The sequence below is a fragment of the Enhydra lutris genome, unplaced genomic scaffold (genome assembly GCF_002288905.1).
Source record: "Enhydra lutris kenyoni isolate GAN:26980312 unplaced genomic scaffold, ASM228890v2 scaffoldscaffold17, whole genome shotgun sequence".
Lineage (NCBI taxonomy): Eukaryota > Metazoa > Chordata > Mammalia > Carnivora > Mustelidae > Enhydra > Enhydra lutris.
Window position 1 is genome coordinate 50,235,023 of NW_019154101.1, and position 25,491 is coordinate 50,260,513.

General features: G+C 43.4%; 1 protein-coding gene across 1 annotated transcript in view; it reads left to right on the top strand.

Moving 5' to 3' along the window:
* Positions 1-758: 758 nt before the first annotated feature.
* The window catches only part of LOC111147888 (melanocortin 2 receptor accessory protein 2), a 49,434-nt gene continuing 24,701 nt past the window's right edge, over positions 759-25,491 (top strand). The window contains exons 1-2 of the mRNA XM_022504152.1: positions 759-809; positions 22,793-22,926. Of these exons, the coding sequence (XP_022359860.1) occupies positions 22,800-22,926 (127 nt within the window). The 5' untranslated portion in view covers positions 759-809; positions 22,793-22,799. The remainder of the gene's footprint in view (positions 810-22,792; positions 22,927-25,491) is intronic.

Consider the following 25,491-nt stretch of genomic DNA (forward strand, 5'->3'; position numbering starts at 1 on the left):
CCCCCGAATTAAAACTGCCCCCCCATTATTTATGCTCTTCCTGAGTTATTTTTTTCGCTATAGCTCTTATTGCTACTGCACATGCTACCTATTTCATGCATTTATGTTTACTGAGTGTCTCTTTACTGGAATTATAAGGTCAAGGAGGCAGTATCCCTAACGCCCAGATCGGTGTCTGGAATGGACTACGGTCTCCGTAAATATTTACTGGAGGAGTGAGCCAGTCTGCTAACTTGAAACTACTCTCAGTCCAGTCCTATCCTTTTGGGGCCCTGCTTGGGGGACATTTAGACTGTCCGTTGGCACCCACACCTGCAAGCAGAAGGCAGAACTGAAATTGAGGTAATTTTAGTAGCTCATGATGGAGGACCTCGGCCTTAATGAACTTGAACTCAACGCTGAGGATCTCTCATAAATCTCATTCGTGCTGCCCCACTCACTCCTTCTTGCTCAACTCATTAGTCAAAACTGGTCTGAGGGACCCACTGCAGAGCTGGGGAGGGTCAAGTATTCTCTGATTTCTTTTCTTTCTCCCCTGCGGAAAGCTGTTATCCAGATAGCGAGGGGTTAGTATGAGCCGGGCAGGGCTGGGCAAAGCTCGCCTTCTCTTGGCCTCGGCGGCCCCGGGCTCTGGAGGCGGCCCCCCGCGCCCCTTGCCGCCGGGGCTGCAGGTCGGGAGCGCGCGTCCCCGTCGCACCGCGGCGCCAGGAGCGACACGCCGAGGCCTCGGGCGCCGGAGGAGGTGGAGGCAGTGGCGACGCTCACGCACCTCGGAGGAGCGGTGTCCGCGGGCAGAGGAGCGCCAGCCGGTAACCGCGGGCGGGACTGGGCGCCCGGGGCCATGCCGAGTCGCGGCACGGTGTCGGGAGGCTGGGGAGAAGGCAGTCGGGCTCATCGGGGTTGGCGGTGGTTTTTCAGTTGGGGGGTGGGGTGAGGGGTGTTTGGGAGCGGGGAGAGGGAATGGGATAACTGGGGCTTGAGCGTGCCGGGAGGAAGAGTGAGACCCCGTGGAGCGCACCCAAGTTGAAGACCTTGCCGAAGCCACGGACATGCGTGGCCCGCTGGAAGCCTTCCGTAAAGGCTGGAGGCGGTGGAGCTCGGGGCTCAGGGCTTGGGCGGGTATCCTCCTCTGCGTTGGGAGGGCCGTGGAACACCTTCTCCCGCCCATGAGAAAACTTTCCGAGTCCGGGTCCTGGCCTGCCTGGCACCGCTGTGCCCTACAACGGAGAGCCCTTCTGGGCGCCAGGACCCTGCGAATCCAGGTAAAATGCGCGGTTTGCTGGCCCGCGGTGCACGCCCCCAGCAGTGGGCAGGGTTCCGGAATCAACCCTGGCTCTACAGTTAATTCATTTCTTTAGCACTAGCGAGCCTGCCCGCAGGTCATTTTACTGATAAGAGGGAAAGAGCGGTTTCGTTTTTCTTCCCTTTCCATCCTTTCTGCATAATTAACTGAGGAAGACGAAGATTGCCTCATTAGAAACTTGTTTTGAGGCTTTGTGGTTCCTGGAGCAGTTCAGACGACAGGATGAATCCCAGCTATTTCCCAGGATTTAATCTCATGACAAAAGAAAGCATCGTATGGTGTCCTGAAAGCAAAGGGTGCTTGGGGGGTAATTGTCCATGCTACTCCAGGGAAAACAAGGGAACTTCCCTATATAAATCCTCATGAATTAACCCCAAAGGTTAAGTGGTAGTATTGCCAGTTTGCACATGAAAAAAAATTAGGTTGAGATATGAGAGAAGTTTTTCTACTGAATCCCCTGGTCAAGAGTGGGGAGTAGTGGGTCTGGAAACTAGAACCCTGAGGCCAGTGTCCCTTAGGTACACCTGGAGTGCATTGCCAAGAATGCAGGCAGGAAAGTGGCCTGGGGCTGCTACGGGTAAGGTCCAGAACAGAGAGGCTACTGTGAGCTGGGTGCCCACATCAAGGAGTCAGGCTCTGATCAGGATGATCTGCAGTGTTTATGGAAGATGATATCAGTTGGTTTAGGAGAAGGCAGAATTGCTCCCAGTTTATTTCTTCCTGGGAGCAAAGAAATAAGAGCCCCTTTAGAGGTCTTGAAACCCAAGACTGGGCTGGATAACTCAAGGCCCAAATAACAGGGATCCTAGAGCAGTGAAAAGTGTTCACAGTCACCTTGCAGCAGGCTTGATAGAGGAGCACTGTACCTGACTTTTCCAGAGAGGGAAACATTGAAACCTGGCAACATTCCAGAGTAGATTTTTAAAGGAGAAAGCTCGAGACCACCTAGGAAAGGATTCGCAAAGAGAGTTTATGCCAAACTAACTTCTTTCTCTTATCTAGCAACTTACCCGGTTTTTGGTTTGGGGCATGCCCTGTCATTGTTTTTCAAATGTGGATTATGACTTGTTAGGGTAATATGAGCGTAGTGAGTTATACCAGCATTTTTTACAACATGAAATTAAATAGAAAAGAGGAGAAAACATCAGAGTGCATTGTATATGCAAGGAAAGTATTGTTTTGTGAAATGTGAGTGTGTTTTGTTCTGTGTTGTTTATCCTGCTGCCTCTGTTAGGGTGTACACACCTCTCCCTGGCTGCCCGCATTGATCCTTCTAGGCTAACCCCACTCTGCTCGCGGTGGGGGTGACCTTTTGCTGTGCAAATTATATCATCTGCGCATTCTAGAAAATGTAGGATTCCTCCTCCCTATTTCTCTAGGCCTGATATTTTGCCAGTCACAATTCCTCTGAATCCTTTATTTTTAACCTTTTATTTATTTTTTAAAGTTTTTATTTTAATTCCAGTTAGTTAGCATACAGTGTAATATTAGTTTCAAGTGTATAATATGGTGATTCTGCAATTCCATACAACTGTTTGGTGCTCATCACAAGTGCCCTCCTTAATCCTATGCCCCCAACCCCTCCCCTCTGGTAACCACCCTTTGTTCTCTATAGCCAAGAGTCTCTTGGTTTGCCTCTCTCTTTCCTGCCCCACCCCCTTGCTCATTTGTTTCTTAAATTACACATATGAGTGAAAGCATACGGTATTTATCTTTCTCTGCTGACTTATTTTGCTTAGCATAATGCTCTCTAGTTCCATTCACGTCATTGCAAATGGCAAGATTTCATTCCTCTTTTTTTTTTTTTTTAAGATTTTTATTTATTTGAGAGAAAGAAGGCATAAGCGGGGGGGAGGGCAGAGGGAGAAGTTAGGCTCCCCCTGAGCAGGCAGCCTGAATCCGGACTAGATCCCAGGACCACCCGAGCTGAAGGAAACACTTAACCAACTGAGCCACCCAGGCTCCCCAAGATTTCATTCTTTTTTGTGGCTGAGTAATATTCCATTGTATATATACACCACTTCTTCTGTTCGTCAGTGGGTGTGAACATCTGGGCTCTTTCCATAATTCGGCTATTGTTGATAATGCTGCTATAAATATTGGGGTGTATGTACCCCTCTGAAATAATGTTTTTGCATTCTTTGGGTAAATACCGACTAGTGTGATTACTAGATTTTAGTAGAATCTATTTTCAACTTTCTGAGGAACCTCCATACTGTTTTTCTGAGTAACTGCACCAGTTTGCATTCCCACCAGCAGTGTAACAGGGTTCCCCGTTCTCTATATCCTCACCAACACCTGTTTTGTTTCTTGTGTTGTTGATTTTTGCAATTCTGACAGGTGTGAAGTGGTATTTCATTGTCATTTTGATTCGCATTTCCCTGATGAGGAGTGATGTTGAGCATCTCCTCCTCATGTGTTTGTCGGCCATCTTGTATGTCTTCTTTGGAAAATGTCTATTCATGTCTTCTGGCCATTTTTAAATTAGATTATTTGTTCTTTGGGTATTGAGTTATAGAAGTTCTTCATATATTTTGGATAATAACCCATTATCAGATATGTCATTTGCAAATATCTTCTGCCATTCCATAGGCTGCCTTTTAGCTTTGCTGATTGTTTTCTTCCCTGTGCAGAAACTTTTTATTCTGATGTAGTCCCAATAGTTTGTTTTTGCTTTTGTTTCTCTTGCTTCAGGCTGCTGACTAATTTTTGCTTAGCATAATACTCTCTAGTTCTAGCCAGTGTCTGAGAAATGACTGCCTGTGCTACCTTCAAGGATTTTTATGTTTTTAGGTCTCACATTTAGGTCTGTAATCCATTTTGATTTTGTTTTTGTACAGGGTGAAAGAGAATGGTCCAGTTTCATTGTTATGCATGTGGCTGTCCAGTTTTCCCAGCACAGTTTGTTGAAGAGACTGTCTTTTTGCCATTGAATATTCTTTCTTGCTTTGTCAAGGATTAGTTGACCATAGAGCTGAGGATCCATTTCTAGGTTCTTTCTTCTGTTCCAATGATCTATGTGTCTGTTTTTGTGCTGGTACCGTACTGTCTTGATGATGACAGCTTTGTAATAAAGCTTGAAGTCCAGATGTGATGCCTCCAGATTTGCCTTTCTTTTTCAAGATTGCTTTGCTATTCAGGGTCTTTTGTGGTTCTGTACAAATTTTAGGATTGTTCTAGCTCTGAAAAATGCTGTTGGTATTTTGATAGGAATTGCATTAAATGTGTAGATTGCTTTGGGAAGTAGAGATATTTTAACAATAATTGTTCTTCCAATCCATGAGCATGGAATGTCTTTCTATTTCTTTGAGTCATTTTTTATCTCTTTCATCAGTGTTTTGTAGTTTTCAGAGTACAGATCTTTTACCACTTTGGTTAGATTTATTCCTAGACCATACCATTCCTGGCTATCTCTTTATTTTTGGTGCAGTTGTAAATGGGATTGTTTTCTTAATTTCTCCTTCTGCTGCTTCATTATTAGTGTATAGAAATGCAACAGATTTCTGTTACGTTGATTTTGTATCATATGACTTCACTGAATTCATCAGTTCTAATAGTTTTTTGGTAGAATCAGATTTTCTATATAGACTATCATGTCATCTATGAGGAGTGAAATTTTAACTTCTTCCTTGCCAGTTAGAATACCCTTTAATTTCTTTTTGTTGTCAGATTGCTATAGAGAGGACTTCCAGAACTATGTTGAATAAAAGTGGTAAGAGTGGACACCGCTGCTGTGTTCCTGATCATAGAGGAAAGCTCTCACTCTTTCCCCATTTAGGATGATATTAGCTGTGGGCTTTTCCATATATGGCCTTTATTATGTTGAGGTGTGTTCTTTCTAAATCTACTTTGTTGAGGGTTTTTTTCACGAATGAATGTTGTACTTTGTCAGATGTTTTCTCTGCATCTATTGAAATGATCACATGATTCTTATCCTTTCTTTTATTAATGTGATGAGTCATGTTGATTGATTTGTATAAATTGAACCACTCTTGCAGGCCAAGAATAAATCCTACTTGATTATGTTTCATTTTTTTAAATGTATCATTAGATTTGGTCTGCTAAGTATTTTGTTGAAGATTTTTGCATCTATGATCATCAGAAATATTGGCCTATAGTTCTCTTTTTTTGTGGTGTCTTTATCTGGTTTTGGTATCAGGAGAATGCTGACCTCATAGAATAAATTGGAAGTTTTCCTTCCATTTCTATTTTCTGGAATAGTTAGAGAAGAATAGGTATTAACTCGTCTTTAAGTGTTTGATAGAATTCACATATGAAGCCATCTGGCCCTAGACTTTTGTTTGTTGGGAGTTTTTTGGCTACTGATTCAATTTTGCTGGTTATCAGTCTGTTCAAGTTTTCTTTTTTTTTTTTTTTTTTAAAGATTTTTTATTTATTTATTTGACAGAGAGATCACAAGCAGGCAGAGAGGCAGGCAGAGAGAGGAGGAAGCAGGCTCCCCTAGAGAGCAGAGAGCCCGATGCGGGGCTCGATCCCAGGACTCTGAGATCATGACCTGAGCTGAAGGCAGCGGCTTAACCCACTGAGCCACCCAGGCGCCCCAGGTTTTCTTTTTCTTTTTCTTTTTCTTTTCCTTTTCTTCCTTTTTCTTTTTCTTCCTGTTTCGGTTTCAATTTACACAAATCAATCAACATGACTCATCACATTAATAAAAGAAAGGAACTTGTCCATTTCTTCTAGGTTGTCCAATTTGTTGGCATATAGTTCTTCATAGTATTCTCATAACTGTTTATATTTCTGTGGTGTTGGTTATTTCTTCTCTCATTTGTAATTTTATTTATTTGAGTTTTTTCTTTTTTCTTGCATAATCTAGCTAGAGGTTTATTAATTTGTTTTTTTTTTTTTTCAAAGAACCAGTTCGTGATTTCATTGATTTGTTTTATTTGTCTTTTTAGTTTCTATATCATTTATTTCTGCTATAACCTTTATTATTCCCTTCTTTTTGCTGGCTTTCAGCTTCATTTTTTGTTCTTTTTCTAGCTCCTGGAGGTGTAAGTTTCAATTTTTATTTGAGATTTTTCTTGCTTCATAAGGTAGACCTGTTTTGCTATAAACGCCCCTTCTAGTATGGCTTTTGCTGCATCCCAAAGGTTTTGGACCATTGTGTTTTCATTTTCATTTATTTCCATATAGTTTTTAAAATTTCTTCTTTTATGTCCTGGTTTGGCCCATTCATTATTTAGTAGCATGTTATTTAACCTCCATATGTTTGTGGTCTTTCCAGATTTTTTTTCTCATGGTTGACTCCAAGTTTCATAGTGCTGTGGTCAGAAAAGGTGCATGGTATGACTTCAATCTCCTTTTATTTGTTGAGTCTGATTTTGTAAACTAATATGTGATCTCTTCTGGAGAATGCTTATTCTTGACCTTCTAATGTCTTCAGTGTGATAATGACTTGGCTAAGTGCTTCCTAGTGCACAGTGTCCTTTACTTCTCACAGCTAGGTTGCTGTTACTATTTTACATTTTACAAACAGGGCTTCCCAAAGCTAGGGACATACAGATAATTCAGTCACTGGACCCAAACTTGGGTTGCGCTGACAAGGACAGACTTTTTTTTTTTTTTTTAAGATTTAATTTATTTATTTGACAGAGAGAGAGAGAGAGAGACAGTGAGAGAGGGAACACAAGCAGGGGGAGTGGTAGACACAGAAGCAGTCTTCCTGTTCAGTGGGGAACTGGACGGGGCTTGATGCCAGGACTCTGGGATTATGACTTGAGCCAAAGGCAGAGGCTTAGCGACTGAACCACCCAGGCAGCCCAAGGACAGACCTTTTTTTATAGACATTTGTATGGAGCTTATTATGTGCCAAGCACAGGTATGAGTGTTTCACAATTTTATCTCAATCCCTATATCAACCCCATGAAGTAAGGGAAACAATTATCAGCATTCTCATTACAGATAAGGAGGCTGAAGCACAGAAGGATTAAGTAATTTGCCTAAGATTACATAGCCAGTAAATAGTAGAGCGGGGATTAGAACCTGGGCCCTTAACCACTACCATCTAACCAAACCTAAGGCGACTGGGTCAAGGGAGCCCAGGGTCCCTCCACATGATGTCCCCTTCTGGTGGCCCCTTAATAGAGGACAGAAACTGACTTTGCAGCATCCAGAGGAAGGTGACCTGGATGATGAGGGTCTGAAGACTAGGTCATATGAGGAACAGTGAGTGTTTAACCTGCCAGAGAGAGGAGCCTTGGCTGGTTATAAGGCCAGTCCTCAGATATCTGAGGAAGAGGAAGTAGGTATGTTCCCAGTGTCAGATCAAGCCAGTATTGGGTGATCTTGTGTCAGGACTGGGAGAGGATTCTCCACCAGTGACTGGAGTGTTGACTTTTGTATCTCTGAATGCCCCTTTCAGTGTTCATATTCCTCAGTTTTATTAGCTATATAACAGTAAAATGAACTTTGAGATAATTGGAAATTACTAGTCCATCCTAAACACTTTTAAGTGTGTGGATGTAAATAGGATACTGAATTTAAGTTTTGACTGAGCCACACATTAAAGTTATGTGAAATTCCAAAGGAAAGTGCTAGACCACCAAGTAGAAACTTTAATGTAGATATTTGAGAATTTTTCTTTAACTCACAAACCCCACTGACCACTTCAGGAATATGAGGATTAAGAGAGGGGGCTGTGTTAAAGAGATTTATTCAGAAAGATCATTTCCTTCATCCCAAACCTAGTGAGGGGGCCTTTTGAGAAACCACTAGTTCAACTGTACATGTGTTTCCTGCATTTGGTGCTCATATGGTAGCCTGGGTCATAAGATCACCAGCCTTCTCAGAGTTTGTTAGGGCAAAAGATGCCAGAGGATTTCCTGGGGACCAGGTAGGACCATGTGGGAAAGAGGCCTGGCCTGGAGACACTATAAATTCAGCCCAGGTTTCCAGCAGCTAGAGTTTCCAGAAATCCAGAGGCTGAGGTCAGAGTGAGCAGGCAGCTGAAGGAAAATGAGTATCATGAAAACTCCCATAAATAGAGTGTGTGAAGACAGTTAACACAGTCCTGTCCTCCTTCTTTGATCTTGTTGGGGTGAGAAACTGGCCAGCAGTTGGACATAAAGTAGAGAAAAAGAAAAGAGGTCATGCTTCCACCAATCTCTACAGGAGAGCAGCGTGCAGAAGGACCTAGCTGCACAGAGCAGGACATTTAGTGTTATAACCTGGTTGGAGTTTCTTTAATTTCCAGGCTGCACATTAGAATTCTTTTGGGACTTTAAAGTGGTTGCTTGAGCAGCAAAGTCATGGGATCTACCCAAGTGTTCGTCTGAGGACAGGGAGGATGTATCCACTGAATCCATTTAAAGGGCGATAGGAGACAAGAATAAAATGGACATTTGATCAGGTTCCACAGTTGTGCCCACTCAGAGTATGGACTGTATGTGCTTGGGTTGGAATAGTAAAGAGTAATGGTCTGTTTCCTTGAGGTTGCATGGACTTCAGACTTAGAAGTGGGAGCATTTAGGAAAGGAAAGAAAATGTTTACTTGCCCAGAGTGCAAGGGAGTCAGGCTTCAGAAGATTGGCTCATCAGATAAAAACAATAAATACTTGAAAGAAAATACCTCATAAGATTATCAGAGTTCTCAAGTGTCCATTAGTCTACTTTTCATGGTTGAAGGCAACTTTCACATATGATCTTTGTATTCTCTGAAGTCATGACTTATCTTCAGACATTCCATAGCAAACAATCAGGAAAAAAATAGTTTTTTTCTTGGGAAGTCCAGGCTTATGGGACACGTTCAAGGTTTTATTACTTTGGGGGACCAACTTTCAGACAGGATGGTCATGTTATTTTTGGCTTATATCGGGGTACAAAGTGATTTTTCTTCTTGTTTGGAGAATAAGAGATGCTTAGTCCCATTAGAAAGAGAGGAAAGTATGCATTTTGGCTTCTCCTTCCTTGCAAATGTGATTCTTCTATCTGTTATGGTGTTGCCGAGAGGTGAAATAAAAAAGCAGAAGTTGAGCATCTTTTTATGAAATGCTGAAATTACGGATGTTAAAGTCTGGGTTGAATTGTTGCTTGAGTCTCTGTTACCAAGATCTATGAGATGTTCATCTGACTAGAGAACATTAGCCAATTTCATAACACTTCAACTGAAAATAATTTATAAGCTTCAAATAATTATTCTCCTCGAAGATGTCTTTGTGTTCCTTATGTCCTCAGTAACAGCAAAAACAACAATTAAAGGCAAAGGTGGGGCAGGGCTGAGGGAGTTGCTTCCTACGGGTCAGCTCTACAGTTGCCTAGTTGGTCAAGAAAGAAAACTTGGAGAAAAGTGAGGGTATGTGGGTGTATACAGCACCCATCATTCTGTAACCTTTGTGCAGATTTTCCCCCAAATATAATTCTCTTGTGTGGATCAAGAAGAAGAAGAAGAAGAAACAACAGATGAGGATCTGAAGATTTGGAAATTTTATCACGTAAATCGATACATATTCCTACCAGTGCTCCCCTAAAATCTCCATTAAATTACCTCAACAGGAGGGGTGCCTGGGTGACTCAGTCATTAAGCATCTGTCTTCGGCTCAGGTCATGATCCCAGGGTCCTGGGGTCCAGCTCCCTGCTCAGCAGGAAGCCTGCTTCTCCTACTCCCCCTGCTTGTGTTCCCTTTCTTGCTGTCTCTCTCTTTGTCAAATAAATAAATAAAATCTTTAAAAAAAAATTACCTCTGCCGGAGAGTATGGTTAACCCATATTTCTGGGAGAAGCAGAGGCCAAGGCTGCCAGAAGCAAGTCTGTGTTTATCTTGCACATTCATTTGATATTTGCAGTTTACTCTATAATATCTCTGAACTTAATATAAAAAAAAAAAATCATCTTTCAAGTTCTCTTCCAAACTGATGCTCCAGGAGGATGAGCCAGGTATGTCCCAGGACTTGGGGGGCTGACATCCCCAGCATCTCTAGGCAGCCAGAGTGGGGAACCTACTTTCTGACCTTCCCTCCCTATGCTGGGCTCCCTCTGGCTCTCTCCTGACCAGCCCCTCCCTGCAGATGAGGAGGCCTGGGCAGCCTGGAGCCTGGCTGGCCTTGCTCTACCAGACTGTGATTTGTTTATCATCAGGGATGGCACGAGGTTGGCAGTGGGTGGGGCAGGTGGAGAAACTAGAAATGACGCACGGCTGAGTGTCAGAATCCCAGACTGAGGAGAAGACAGTCATTAGCAAATGTAGCTTTCCTGTGGCCCTGTCTGGGGGCCTTAAATAAACACTGCTTTAGTCTACATTTCCTTTTCTGTGGAACAGAGATTGAAATACCTGGTCCTTCTCTTTTGGCTTGTGTTGTTAGAAGAATGATTCAGCTCAGAGCTGTAAAGAACAGTGTGTGCTGTTTGGAGACAGCATGAGCAATAAATGCAAAGTCGGCTTGTGTGCCAGATCACCCTCACAGTGATTTACGATATGGCCAGTCTCATTCTGCTTAGCCCTATGATGCCAAGTGTTCCCAAAACTCCACTAATTAAAATGGAGAGGGGGGTTGTTTCCCTACCATGGTTAAGATGGTGATTCACCTGGCTGTGATGTTTTATAATAGCAGCTCTATAAATCAGCATGAGAGTTCAGCGAGAGGCAAGGTCTGATCCTGAGGGAGACTGATTTATACTGTCCTTATTAAAGTGATAGATGCGGGTAATCCATGTGATGGGATTTGAAGGAAGAGGCACAGTCCTCTTGGGCTTGGGCAGGACTGGGGGCAGGGGGAAGTGGTGACTGAACTCTGTTCTCAGAGGTTGGCGGGAATCCGAGGTAGGGGTAGATGGCAGTCCAGGCTTTCAGGTGGAATAGAGTGGGCAAAGGCTCAGAGGACTGACTGTCTTTGAGCCCTCCTCCACCTGGCTCCTGTGCTATCAGGGGCCTCCCTGTCATGCTGAGCTGTTCACCTGTTGTCTACCCATGTCATCAGGCTTCTGTGTTGCACCTTAACTTCTACATGCGTGGATCTGAAGGGGTGACATTCAACAGAGGAGAGTTTAGTTTTGAAGACCAGCCCAGATTCTTTGAGGGCACAGGCTTTGACTTTTCAAAGTCGCCTACATCTTTCATTGTTGAGCTCATTGTGTTTAAAATACCCTCATTGGTCTGAATTGACCCATACTAATTTTACCATGTACAAGACTCGTGCTCTTTCTCCTTGAAGGACATGCTGATGGGAATGTCATAAATGTATTTGGTGAAGATGGCTTGCAGTGGGATAGAGTTATGACATTTTGAAAATGTTTTTTTTTCTGGAAATATATTTGTTGTTTAGTTGTAGTAGAAGCGGTTGGTATTATGTAAGTCATTTTTAATGGACTTTCTAGGACAGTGTATCTAATTAATGAAAGCTGTATTAGTTCGCTAGAGCTGTCATAACAAAATACCAAAGACTGAGTGGCTGAAATGACAGAAATTTATTTGCTTACAGTTCTGGAGACTGGAAGTCCAGGGGTGGTTTTCTCTGTGAACTAGGAGAAGGATATGTTTTAGACCTTTTCCCTTGGAGGTGGCCATCCTCTTGCTGCTTCCTTCACATGGTTGTCCCTCTGTGCCCAGGTGGTCTTGGTGTCTCTCTGCGTGTCCTTATCACTTCTTGTAAGAACCCCAGTCAGACTGGATTAGGACTCACCCTAATGGCTTCATTTGAACCTACTTTTTTAAAGACCCTGTTTTCAACTAGGGCCACATTCTGAGGTATGGGGGGTAGGGCTACAACATGCAAATTTTAGGGGGACACAGTTCAGCCTGTGACAGTACATATCCATGTTGCACTGTATATACACACACTCATGTACACACACACACACACACACACACGGTTTTTACAAATAGACACACATCATTGACTTTGTGTTGCAAATGGAAAGCAACTTGGTGTTAAGTTACAGAATTATAGCTTCCGTAGAAAAAAAATCTCACCATGTCTCTTTCAGTCCTTTCCTTTGCTTTCAGAATGAATGAATATGTAAGCTGTTTCAGGCAGGTGTCACATGAACACACTGGACAGAGGTGGTGTAATGCCCAACCATGAAAACATATCTGCTTGCTATGACAATGTTGGTCAGACTGCCAGCCTTCCTTTCTCACAGAGGGCTACCTTTCCTGTGAGATTCTTTCTTCCCTTGGAAGGTGCCTCAAATGACCCTTTGTTTCTAGGATGCTAATTGTTAGTAATAGCTATTTTCAAAAATTTCCTTATTTGGTAAAATAAAAATGTCGGCAGTCTTGTTTCCCAGGCCCATGAATTCTGACTGGTCTCCAGTTAATATTCCTCAGAGACTAGAGCTAGTGTTAGGAGAGTACTTCTTTGTGGTTCTCTTCGTGGCTTTATTTAAAAAAAAAAATATATATATATATATATATGTATATATACATATATATATATATATATATATATTCATTATATATTCATTTGAGAGAGGGAGAGAGCGCCTGGGTGTGAGCTGGGGGGAAAGGCAGAGGCAAAGGGAGAGAATCAGAGCAGAGGCCTCACTGAGTGTGGAGCCCATGAGGGGGCTTGAACTCACATTCCTGAGGTTAGGACCTGAGCCAAAATCAAGAGCCAGCTGCTTAACCAACTGAGCCACCCAGGCACCCTCTCTTTGTAACTTTAAATGCGAAAAATGCTCTGGAAGCTCTGGAGTGGTAACTTATATTGTCCTTCTGCTGAAATGAGGTTGGCTAATGACAGGAACAGAAGGTGAAAGGGGTCTGGGGGAGAGGGTGGGAAGCAGTCAGTGCATTTCCGGGACTGGTGAAGGGAAGCACCGGTTTTCTTGCAGCTGCCCAGGGCTCTCTCAGGCAGGGAGGAGGAGGATCCCCACAGCCCAGACAGAATGTTCCTTTTACATGGAAAGGAGTCTCACTGCAGGGTCTCTTGAGAAGAGCAGAGCTGAATACAACTTGAAGGTCAGCCACAGAGGAAGGACTTGCCAGGCAAGGATGCCTGCATGTCCCCAAGGGAGGGTCTTTTGTTCTGGGGAGCTCTCACTTACACTTCCCTCAAGTACCCTGGGTGGGGAGTGCTGATTTCTTATTATTTTCTAATTAAGAAAGGTTTTAGAACTTTTATAAAAATTTTGGTAAAATGTATATAACATAACACTCACGTTGTTGTGCAACCATCACCACAATCTGTCCCCAGAACATTTTCATCGTCCCAAGCTGAAACTCTGTGTCCCTCAACTGAAAACTTCCCATTCCCTGCTTCTCCCAGCCCTCGGCAGCCACCGTTCTACCTTCCGTCTCTGTGGATGCGAGGACTCTAGGCGCCTCACAAAAGGGCAGTCGTGCAGTATCTGTTGTGCGTCTGGCTTATTTCCCGCAGTGCCGTGTTTTGGAGTTCATCCATGTCATAGCCGGTGTTGGAATTTCTTTTTCAGGCTCAATACTATTCAACTCTGTGTACATACTGTATTTTGTTTATCCATTCACCTGCCGCTCTGTATTTGGATGGCTTCTAGCTTCCAGCTGTCGGGAGTAATGTTGCCATGGACCTCGGTGTACAGATACCTGCTGGAGTCTTGGCTTTCGATCCTTTGGGGGAATATTCCCAGAGGCAGAATTGCTGGATTGTGAGGTTTTCCGTGTTGAAACTTGGCGGGGTGGGGGGGAGCTGCTGTACGGCCGTTGGCAGCTGCTGCACCACTTTACATACCCACCAGCGACACACGAGGGTGCCAGTTTCTGTACATCCTTGTTAACACTTATTTTCGGGTTTTGTTTTTGTTTTTGCTTTTTTTACATAACAGCCGTCCTCTTAGGTATGAAGCGATATCCCATGGTGAAGCCCTGCCTTTGGATAGTTGGTTTTTTGATTCAACTCCAGTACTTTTAAACATACTTCCTTTGAAGGCTCTGGAATAGAGCAAAGATAAATGGATAGTATCGGGGGCCCAGCAAACCTTACGGTGATAGGTGGTCAACTCGGGATTCCAGAGATATGCTCAATAGGCCTAGAATTTCTTGAAGTCCAGACCAAGGAAAGCAAGGTGTAGAAAGAGGTGGGAGTTAATGCCTTTCTGGGGTGGAGACCCCAACCGGCCACGGGAGTGGCCTCACTTTGTGGCTGCCATAGGGCATCTCTGTTGGGATATAGGACAAACATCGTGGCATCATGTAGTGGGGTAGAGGAGTAGAGCCCTGTTTTATTACATGATGTAATTCCTTTGCCCTAATTCCACAGTCATCAATTAATTTTTGGATCTTAAGGTTTGCTTCCCAAATCATGGGAAGCATGTGCTCTGCTCTGGTCTCCTTGGCCATTTTATTCCTTACTGTAATTCACCAAATTGATGCTGTGGTTGAAAATCATTCTCCTACACTTGGTCAGGGTGACCCAGTTCATTGCCTTTCTTGCCCTTGGAGTATGGTGAAAACCCAGCTTCCTAAATCTTCAGAGCTGGGACTGAGGTGTGGTTGCCCAGGGCAGCATGCCTGCCTGCCCTATGCCTGTCTCCCATCCATGTCTCAGCTCTCTTTTTGGAAAATCTTTTTCAGATGGAGGCTTCCCAGCTTCTTCCTGGGGTGTTTTTTCCCCTCTGTGTGGGTGTGATGTTCTTCTCACTGCCCAACTGAGGTTTCTGTCAGAATGGGAGAACTCTGCTCTCAAGATTAGGGTGGGGTAAGAGAAGGAAAGAGGAGAATTCTGTGGCTTCTCCACAGAACAAGAAACTAAATCAGCAAGTAATTATTGCATTTCTGCTATGAGCCAGCCCTCGTGTGGGTTGCTGGAAATACAGCGGTGAGCAAAGCAGAAGGAGGCCATGCCGTGTTGGTTCTTATGGAAAGGACGCCGGAAGGAAGAGACAGCCCCCAAAGGACTGGTCTATGCAGTCCTAGCATCACCTGTACTATGATGTGATGCAAGGATCTGTTACCATCTCCAAAGACATCTCTGAAGGGCTCTGGGATAGTCATTATGTCCCAGCATCGAGTAGTTCATGCAGTAAGCATTTGCTGGACTGAACAGAGTCAGGAAATGCTAACTTTAAGAATTACTTTCTAGTCTTTTGACTACTCTGTGGCTGCCCAGGGCATAAGTGGAGGACGTGGATTTGGGAGTCTAGACAACTGTCCTCTTTGAGGCACGAGCTGCTGGGAGAAGGATGCCCACTTGCCAATTAAGCATCTCTCCATTTCAGATGTTGACAGAATATTTATCTATACAGAATATTAAGTCCTGTTTCTGGCTTCAGAAGTTGTTCTTTTATTGGCATTGATTCTGATTTTAAGACCGGCGTAGTCTTCAGGCTTGGGAACACTTGTGGTTCTGTTTTGCTTCTGGAAACAAGTTGCCACTGTGTAGCAGGGATGTGGAGATGGAGAGGAAGAAGATGCATCTGAAATTTCTCTGCCAACTGTGAGTTGCCACATTTTTGAGATCTGCTTGGTAACTGCATACTTTCTAGGAAATACCCAGGAACAGCATAAAACTTGATAGCGTAGAGAAATGGGGGAGTCTGTCTGTTTGAGAGGGGAAGAGGGGTGTGTGTGTGTGTGTGTGTGTGTGTGTGTGTGTGTTTGTTTGTGTGTGTGTGTAAGTAATATCTCTAGGCTGAACTGAGTGGCCAGAGATGCAGACTTCAAAAGTAAGATTCATGCTTAAGTCACAAGATAGTAGTTAGGAGGAAAAGACTTCCAAGTCCCAGAAGCAAGACCTCTTCAATTGGAAGAAATAAAAATCCACACTCCGTGAAAGAAATTGCTGACTTAAAATGGGTTCACAGAAAAGGAATCTGCAAACATGAGACTTAAAATAACAAATACAAGGAAAAGGCAGTGGCTCACACAGAATATATGAAAAGGAAAAGTACACTGGAGGGAAAATGTCTGCATTTTTTTTAAGCACTGCCCTGGGAGGAGACTGCAGGGGCTCTGATTTTAGAAGATAGAGTGTAATTCCTTGCTGGGATGTTGCCTTATGGAAATGCTTCAGGAATACCCAGGGGCTCTGGTCTGTCATGAGCCTGACTCATAGCTTGCGGACTCTCCTCTGATCTCTGTGTGGCCCTACCCCACTGAGATGTGGGGAGGCTGACTACATCATTAGTCTTCACCTGGGGGGCCTGGTCACAACTCTGTGCAATAAGGGAACTAAGCTTCTAAAGCTGCAATTCAGAACTTCTCATCTTGGGCTCCTTGGCCGCCAGAATGCCGCCTAGCTAGGCTTTACTTTTGGTTTCTCAAATGCCTTTGCTTGGAGAGAGAAAGGGTGATGGGTTACAAGACTGACTTCTCTGGGTTTTTCTGGGGACAGTTGTTCCTAGGAATAGGAGAAAGAAAGAGATAAGTACATGTAACTAATGAGACCTTTATGGCCCAGTCTAGAACAGAGATTGTCGTGCTGGCTAGTATGCCCACAACTGGAATTTGGGGGCTAAGGGGAAAGAAGATAGTGTATGATATGGAATTTTTATCTCAAAACTGAATGGGTCATTCAGTCTTCCTCTGTACCTACAGGTTACTATGGGGCTTTGGATCAGTGACCTTGGCCAACAGCTTCTCGGAGTGCTTTTCTGGCTGTGTTGTTAGCTGTGTGTGTGCATGCGTGTCTGTGTATTCATTTTTTAAGGTTTATAGGTATCTTTAAGGCTCTCTCCTTAATGTTCTAGTCCAAACATTGACCGAATTGGTGATCACTGGGAAAGCACATCTGCTGATGTTTACACCTTAGCATGGAAATCGAGGCCCAACTTCAAGGAAATAACACCCTGGGCACGTGTATGCATCATGGCCCTCAAAGGATGGCCATGAAGAGCCTTTATTCACTCCAGAGAAGGGTCCATGACCACATGCGTCTTCCCAGTTTGAAGGAGGTAGAGAGAATGGCTTGACCTGTCTTTAAGAAGAACAGAGCATGCCCAGGAGTGGTGTGGGAAGCTGGGTAGGAGGAAGAAAGATGGGGTGATTAGAAGGAATGAGTGTTGGGAATGTGTCCTGGAGAAGGGGGACGTTTACACAGCCTTAAGACATGTCTGGGGCTGCTAACCCTGCATTCTCACTCTGGGTTTGAGGTCTTCCTTCCTCCTCCAATCCTAGACATTGGCCTCCACTGCCACGTGCGTACCTGAAGAAGGTACACTTCCTTTCCCGGTGTGGTTTTTGAGGTTCAGTTGTGATTTTTCATTATTGTGGCTGTGGGGAAGAGTGCTCTCAGGGGTTCAAAAGAGCAGTTAGCTCCGGGAAGCTTGCTTACGATGCATTTCCCCTGGAAGAGGTAGTTTTTCATGATGCTGATATTACCACGCAATCTGACATTGAGGAGATTTGGGGAGGGGTGCTGAGGAGTGGCAGAAGCACAGAAGGCAGCCGCTTGGCTGAACGCTGCGTTTCCTGTTTGCTGTGTTCAGGAGAGAGCAGCCGTCTGCTCTCAGCCCCGCAGTGAGTAAGCCCTGTGGTGCCAGACTGCCTCCCCCACAACAGAGCGTTATACCCCGACATCGGTCCCTCACTGTGGTGCAAATACCAGACTCTGGGGGCTGCTGCCCAGATGTGCTGGCATTTCCCACAACAGGGAAACAGTGCCAGCTTCTGTCTGCAAAGCTCAGACAAGCAACTTGAGCCTTCATACAGGAGGCATACTACAAAATCCGGCCGGACGACAGCATTCTGTTTATTTCCTGTCCTGGTGTATGCAGTGGCCCAAGCTAATCCGTTTGAGACTTGGATGAGAAACATTGCCTCATGGGCTTTTACAAGCTAGAGGGGAGGGGGGAGAGAGAGGGGAGGCCAGAGACGCCGGTTCCCCCAATCTATCTTTGGGATTCGAGAACCTAGATGAAATAGAGAAAATAACCCCCCCACCCCACCCCCTGTTATCTAAAGGCAGCCAAAATGATGGCCGCTCAGGCAGAGGTTGTCTAACATTTCATTCAGCTTCCCTGGAGAACCTCTGCTAGTCTGGCTCTGTTCTTCAGTCCCTCTCATGTCCGGGCATCTGCCAGCACTTTACTCCTCTCTTAAAGGACCGACTTTCCACTTTTAAGATCTCTGCACATGTGACTTGCATGACCCTTTGCTTTCTAGCTGTTGCTAGATAGTACATGTAGATGAACGGGGATGGTGTAAGGGAGAGTAAAAGAAGCAATGGGTGAGGGGCTGAGATTTCTTTCTTTCCTTCGTTCCTTGCTTCCTTCCTCTTTCCATCCTTCCTCCTTCCTTCCTTCCTTTTTTTTTTTTTTTTAAGAGTTTATTTACTTATTTGTCAGAGAGAACACACAAGCAGGGGAGCAGTAGGCAGAGGGAGAAGCAGGCTCCTTGATGAGCAGGGAACCCGATGTGGGACTCCATCCCAAGACCCTGGAATCATGACCTGAGCCGAAGGCAGACACTTAACAACTGAGTCCCCCAGGCCCCCGAGGGGTTGAGATTTCTTGATCTCTGATATTTTGTACAGACATAGTCTGTTTGCTAGTTCCTGGCCAGCCCTATGAGGGTGGCTGTAATGCTTTTTTGACCTAAGAGAGTCGCAGGGAGACCTGCTGGGCTGGGCAAATGGGCCTGGGCAGCCATAGGTGGGGATGACCGTTAGGTATAGATGTGGAGAACAGCTGACACAGAGATCGGAAAAGACTCCCATCTTTATTTCCTTCAGTGTTTTATGTCCTTTTTGCCATTTTTCTGTTATCTATTTCGATACTAGATGAAGTCTAGTGCCTCCCTCTGCTCTGCTCTGTTACACTGGCTCTAATACCTGATTTCCAATAAAAATGAGATGATCAAACCAGACTTCCTATTTTCTTTAAAAACAGGAGAGATTATTACCATATTTTTGACTTGATGGAACAGCACGAATTTCGTGATGTACATATTTCTCACTAAAACTTTTAAAGCATCTAAATGAATGCCCCAGGAGTGTTTTTTGTTTGTTTGTTTGTTTGTTTTTTTACAGGTTTATTCCTCTGTCACACAGATCAATGAACCCACATGGTGAGTTTGGTAGGAATCGGCTGACAGCGGAGTTGGTGATGCTTGAAGAAGAGGCCTTGGCTTTTCTATCCCAGACTAGCATGTCTTACCTTAGACTAATAGAGCTGGTTGCTATGTATTGGTCTTAACTGGGTCCTGGCTACCCATACTTCATGTAACAGCACATTTAATCTTTACGGCAACTCATGAAATAGGTACTGTTATCATCTTCATTTTCCTGATAGGAAAATTGAAGCTTAGATCTTTTTTTTTCCCCCGCCATTGCCCTAAAGGAAGGTTGGCAAACTTTTTCTATAAAATACCAGAAAGTAAATGTTTTAGGCTTTTGGGCCATACTACCTCTGTTGCTACTACTCAACTCTGCACTTGTAATGCTAGAGAAGCCATAAAAAAATAGAAAAACAAGGGCGGCTGTGTTCCAATAAAACTTTATTTATGGGGGCACCTGTGTGGCTCAGTTGGTTAAATGTCTGCTTTCGGGCTCAGGTCATGATCCCCGGGCCCTGGGATCGAGCCCAGAACTGCTCGGTGGGGAGCCTGCTTCCCCTTCCTCTCTTGCTATCACTGTCACTATCTCTACCTCTCTCTCAAACAAATTAGAAAAAAATAAAATAAAACCTTTATTTATGGACTCCAATGTTTGAATTTCATATAATTTTCTTATGTCACAAAATATTATTTAAAAATTATTTTCCAGGAATGCCTGGGTGGCTCTGACAATTAACCATCCAACTCTTGATTTCAGCTCAGGTCATGATCTCAGGGTTGGGAGATTGAGTCCTACGTCAGGCTCTGTGCTGTGTGTGGTGCCTGCTTAGGGTTCTCCCTCTCTCTCTGTACCTCCCATCCACTCCTCTCCACACTCTCTCTCTCTCTCAAAAAGAAATTGTTTTCCAACCATGATAAAAATATAGAAACATTCTTCACTTGGAGGCTGTATAAAAACAGGTGGTGGGCCAGATTTGCCAGCTCTGGTATAGATAAGAATAAGTCAAAAAGAAGGAACGGGTTAGGATGGTCTGGTAGGAGGCATACTCTTGCCAAAGGGAAGAGCATGTGTGCAGGGAACACAAAGCATGAAGTCTCTGAGGAACTGCTGGAAATGCAAGCACAGTTTGGTAGGATACAAGGTGAGATAAGAGGAGACAGCAAGATCCAAGTCGTGACCTTGTAGGGCATTTCAAAGATTTGGGGCTTTGTCTTTAGAGCAGTGGGAAGACATTAAAAATATTAAGCAAAGGAATGACAGGTGAAATTAAAAAAAAAAACAAAACACTAGCTGATAGGTGAAGAGTGGATTACAATTGGTCAGTGAGAGTAGAAGCAGAAAAACCAGTTAAGCAGCTCAAGAAGGGGGCCAGGTGGGTGGTGATGGTGTCTACTAAGGACTATAGCCAGAACCATTTCCTGGCACCATATTGAATGGAGGTAGAGCAATATGAAGACCCTGGTCTTCTAGTTTCAAATCTAGTGTGTTGCTTGCATGGTGTGAAATTCTTAACATTTTCAAATGGACATTGTGTTTATCTGAATCTACCATTTATCTCTGAACCCTACAGCTGAAGAGCTACTCTTTTCTCACACATAATTCTTTCCTTCTGGAGGAAGTGCTCATAAATGAGGATAGTGTTTCTTAGGTTTGAGTTATTAATTTTCATTTCCTGAGAAAATTTATTTCATCGAGGGAAATAATCTCTTGTTCAAATAATAAAAAGACTAAAGATAACACTGTGGTCATGGTTTTATGTTACTTTCATGTTGGTGTTAGAAAGGTCACTGAAGGGGCGCCTGGGTGGCTCAGTGGGTTAAGCCTCTGCCTTCAGCTCAGGTCATGATCTCAGGGTCCTGGGATTGAGCCCCGCATCAGGCTCTCTGCTTGGCAGGGAGCCTGCTTTCCCCCCCTCTCTCTCTGCTTGCCTCTCTGCCTACTTGTGATCTCTGTCTGTCAAATAAATAAATAAAATCTTAAAAAAAAAAAAAAAAAAAAAAAAGAAAGGTCACTGAATACTTCCTTGAAGGTCAGCTTTTCTTAAAATTTGTGTAGCTTTCTTTTCCAAATGAGAAATGATACATTCTTTTTTACCTTTGAAGGAATGATTTGTCTGCCTGGGCACTCACAGTAACACTCCAGTTCTTTTTTCTTTTCTTTTCTTTTTTTTTTTTTAAAGATTTTATTTATTTATTTGACAGAGAGAGAGACACAGTGAGAGAGGGAACATAAGCAGGGGGAGTGGGAGAGGGAGAAGCAGGCTTCCTGCTGAGCAGGGAGCCTGATGTGGGGCTCAATCCCAGGACTCTGGGATCATGACCTGAGCCGAAGGCAGACACTTACTGACTGAGCCACCCAGGCACCCCAACACTCCAGTTCTGATACTAGCCTATATCTCTGGATCAGAGCACACTATCCTTTGAACAATATGATACCTAAGGGTTAGAGTCTGTTTCTGTGGGGTCCAGGATTGGGGATTACGGAAGAAAGGAAAGAAAGGGAAAGATGAGACTCACAGAGGGGTGATGGTGATGGTGATTTTGCCTCAACTTCTCTAGGGGTTGCCTAGAGGCAGCAGTGGGTGATGCTGACCCAAGGTGGGTGGAAGAAGGGGAACTTCAGAAAACTCTTGGGGATGAGACACAGTGGTTATGCCTTCTCAGTGAATTTGGGTGTTAGCTGATCTGCCATTCAAAATTTTCCGTATATTACTATTTGTTACTTTGTATTCTTTCTCAAATATAAAGCAAGGTCTGTAGGGTCTGTGTTTGTATATCAAATGTCATCTTCTATCCCATAACGTACAGTGTCTTGCACACAATTGATGCCCAATATTGAATATTGGATCTGTTACTTTGTCACCTTTGGCCTACATGCTGCACAGTGAAACCTCTTGTCTCAAAGAAGTCAGAATTTTAAAATCTAAAATCATCACCATGGAGACTCTTGGGTCATCCTGAGAATAGGACCAATTTTAGGGTAAGCAGTAGCCAAGATTTGGGCTTCTACGGAGGATGTTCTCCCATTATGGGACTTCTGTTGACCACTTCTCTTTTGGCCACCCCATTTCATTAGCCATTGGATGCTTGTCTTTGTTTTTGCACAGCAGATGCTCCATATATGTCTGCAGAGCAAGTTCATTTCTGGTACTGATTTTATTTATTCTCTGTAGCCTCTGCATATTCATGCAGGTATAGGTGGTGGGGCTGAAGTTGCAAGCTTAGAGACTTTGATACATTCTCTCCCTTCTTCCCTTCCTTCATTTATCAGTTATTGAAAGTTGGTTATGTGCCAGGCATTGGGTTAAGTGCTGGGGGATGGCAACAAAAAAGACACGGTGTATGACTTCAAAAACATTTCAGTCTAGCGGAGAGGTAAAAGGAAACAATGGCCACTTGGTGTGAAGTAGAGGCAGCCGTTGTGGACCTCTCTCCGACCTGGTGGATGGGACCTCCCTGGTGCGTTTGCCTTCTGAACTTCTGAATGTGGTCAAGAGCAGGTAGCGGGTCTGTGCAGTTGAGGATGAATTAACAGGTTCTATGCTTCCTTTTCTCCATTTGTGCAGAGCGGAGATGTCTGGCCAGAGATTAATTTCTAATAGAACGTCCCAGCAATCTGCACCTAATTCTGATTATACCTGGGAATATGAATATTATGAGATTGGACCAGTTTCTTTTGAAGGACTGAAGGCTCATAAATGTAAGTCTTATACAATTCCCCATTGTAAACATAATGTATTTGTCTTAACCTGTGAAATCCCCCCATGATTAATTTTCCTGAAGAATCTATCTTTTTACACAACTCTATTCTGTATCCCACAAGTCCCAGAAAACACCCCCTTCTAAACATAGGCTGATTGCTCAGGGATAGTATTGCATGAGTGACAAAGAACTTGAAAGATTTCCTTAGTGGGGGACCCTGAATCAATGTCATTCTCAAATTGAGATTCTTTTTAAAGTATTAATGATTCCAGCTCTCCCAAACTGTGTGAACATTTGGACCATCAAAAATATGTACAAAAGTAAAGTCTGAAACTATTATTTAAAGAACCTTCTTTTGTAACACATGGTCAACAGCATTCTTTCAGCCCTGCTGGGTTTCTGGGGCTATAGAGAGCAGTGCGTGTGCATTCATAATGATGGACTGAAATAGCCTGCAGCCATTCCTAATTTGGCGCAATAGGCATAAATTGTGCATTGTGTTATTGGAGTGACTAATAATCCAGCACAAAGCAAGGAAATACAATTCTGTGGAAGGTTACTGTCCAGCTCCAGTCATACCTGCATGCTGCTGGTCAGCACAAAGCATCTGTTTTCCAGGAACTACTGCCCACTCCAGGAACTACTTTCAGAACATGACAGGTTCTGTCATGGTTACCCCATAAATATTCCAGAGATGTTTGGTTGTTTCAGAATGAATCCATAGCATGATAAAAATTTAGGTTCTTAACTGGTTCAGTTAATGGAACACATTAGGAACTCTAAGGAAGATTGGAAATGGAGATGCAAATATGGCAACGGAATTGCCTTTGCTCTTTTAGTATTTTCTGGGTGCTGCCATTCTGAGCTGTCTTGGTGTTCATGATCCCTTACATTCATCTGCTGCTCCCTTGCAAGGAAGGCTTTCTAATTTTTTCCCCCAGCTTTCTTGAGGTGTAATTAACAAAATTGTAATATATCTAAAGAGTACAAAGTCATTATTTGATAAACACATACATTGTGAATGGATTCCCTCCATCAAGTTAATTGAAACACTTATCACCTCAGATATTTCCCTTTATTTTTTGGTGAGAACATTTCAGTTCTGCTCTGTTGCAAATTTCAGTTATATCATACACATTGTCAATGATACTGACCATGTTATATGTTAGATTCTCAGACCTTATTCCTCTTATAACTGAAAGTTTGTATCCTTTTACCAGCCTCTCCCTGTTTCCCCCACCCTCAGCCCCCTGGAAACCCCTTTTCTACTCTTTGTGTCTATGAGTTTGAATTTTTGGGGTGTTCCCCATATATGTGATACCATGCAGTATTTGTCTTCTCCATTTGGCTTATTTCACATAGCCTAATGCCCCCCAGGTTCATCCATGTTATCATAAATGACAAGATTTCCTTTGTCTTAAAGGCTGACTAATATTCGTGTGTGTGTGTGTGTGTGTGTGTGTGTGTGTGTGCATCAGTATAAGTGATGGACACTTAGGTTGTTTCCATACCTTAGCTATTGTGAATAATGCTACAGTGAATGTGGGAGTATAGATACCTCTTCAAGATAATGGTTTTGTTTCCTTTGGATATAGATCCAGAAATGAGAATGCTAGATCATAGGTAGTTCTGTTTCTACTTTTTTTGAGGAAACTCCATACTATTTATCATAGTGGCTGTACCAGTTTACATTTCCACCAGCAGTGCTCCATGGTTTCCTTTTCTCCACATCCTCACCAACACTGTTTATCTCTTGTCTTTTTTGATATTAGACATCCAAATAGGGATGAGGTGGTATCTCATGGAGGTTTTGATTTGCATTTCCCTGATGATTAGTGATGCTGAGCACCTCATCATGTGCCTGTGGCCATTTGGATATCTTTGGAAAATATCTATTCTGGTCCTTTGCCACTTTTTAATTGGGTTGCTTTATGGTATTGAATTGTATGGGTTTCTTCTATTTTTAGACATTAACCCCTTATCAGATATGTGCTTTGCAAATATTTATTCCCATTCCATAGGTTCCATTTTCCTTTTGTTGATGCTTTCCTTTGCTGTGCAGTAGCTTTTTGGTCTGATGTAGTCCCACTTATTTATTTTCTTTCCATTGCCTTTGCTTTTGGTATCAAATCCAAAAAAAATCATTGTGAAGACCGACGTCATGGAGCTTGCCCCGTATATTTATGACCATTATTTTGAGCTCTCTATCAGGTAAATTATTTATTTCCATTTCATTAAGATCTGTTTTTGGAGATTTATCTTGTTCTTTAGCTTGAAACATATTTCTCTATTTCTTCATTTTTCTTGACTCTCTGTGCTGGTTTCTGTGCATTGAAGAAAACAGCTACCACTTCCAGTTGTGAGTGGTGTTGTGTAGGAGATCAACCTTGTCATTCAGCCTACCCTGGGCTCCTAGTTGCCTCTTAAAGTTTTATGATTGCCAAAACAAATTTCTTTGTTTTTAGTGGCTCCCAGTAGTTGAGGGTGTGTCAAGACCTGCCTTTGTCCCCAAGGGGAAGATTGTGGTCAGCACCTACCTAGTTGAAGGCTGATTAAAAGCCCG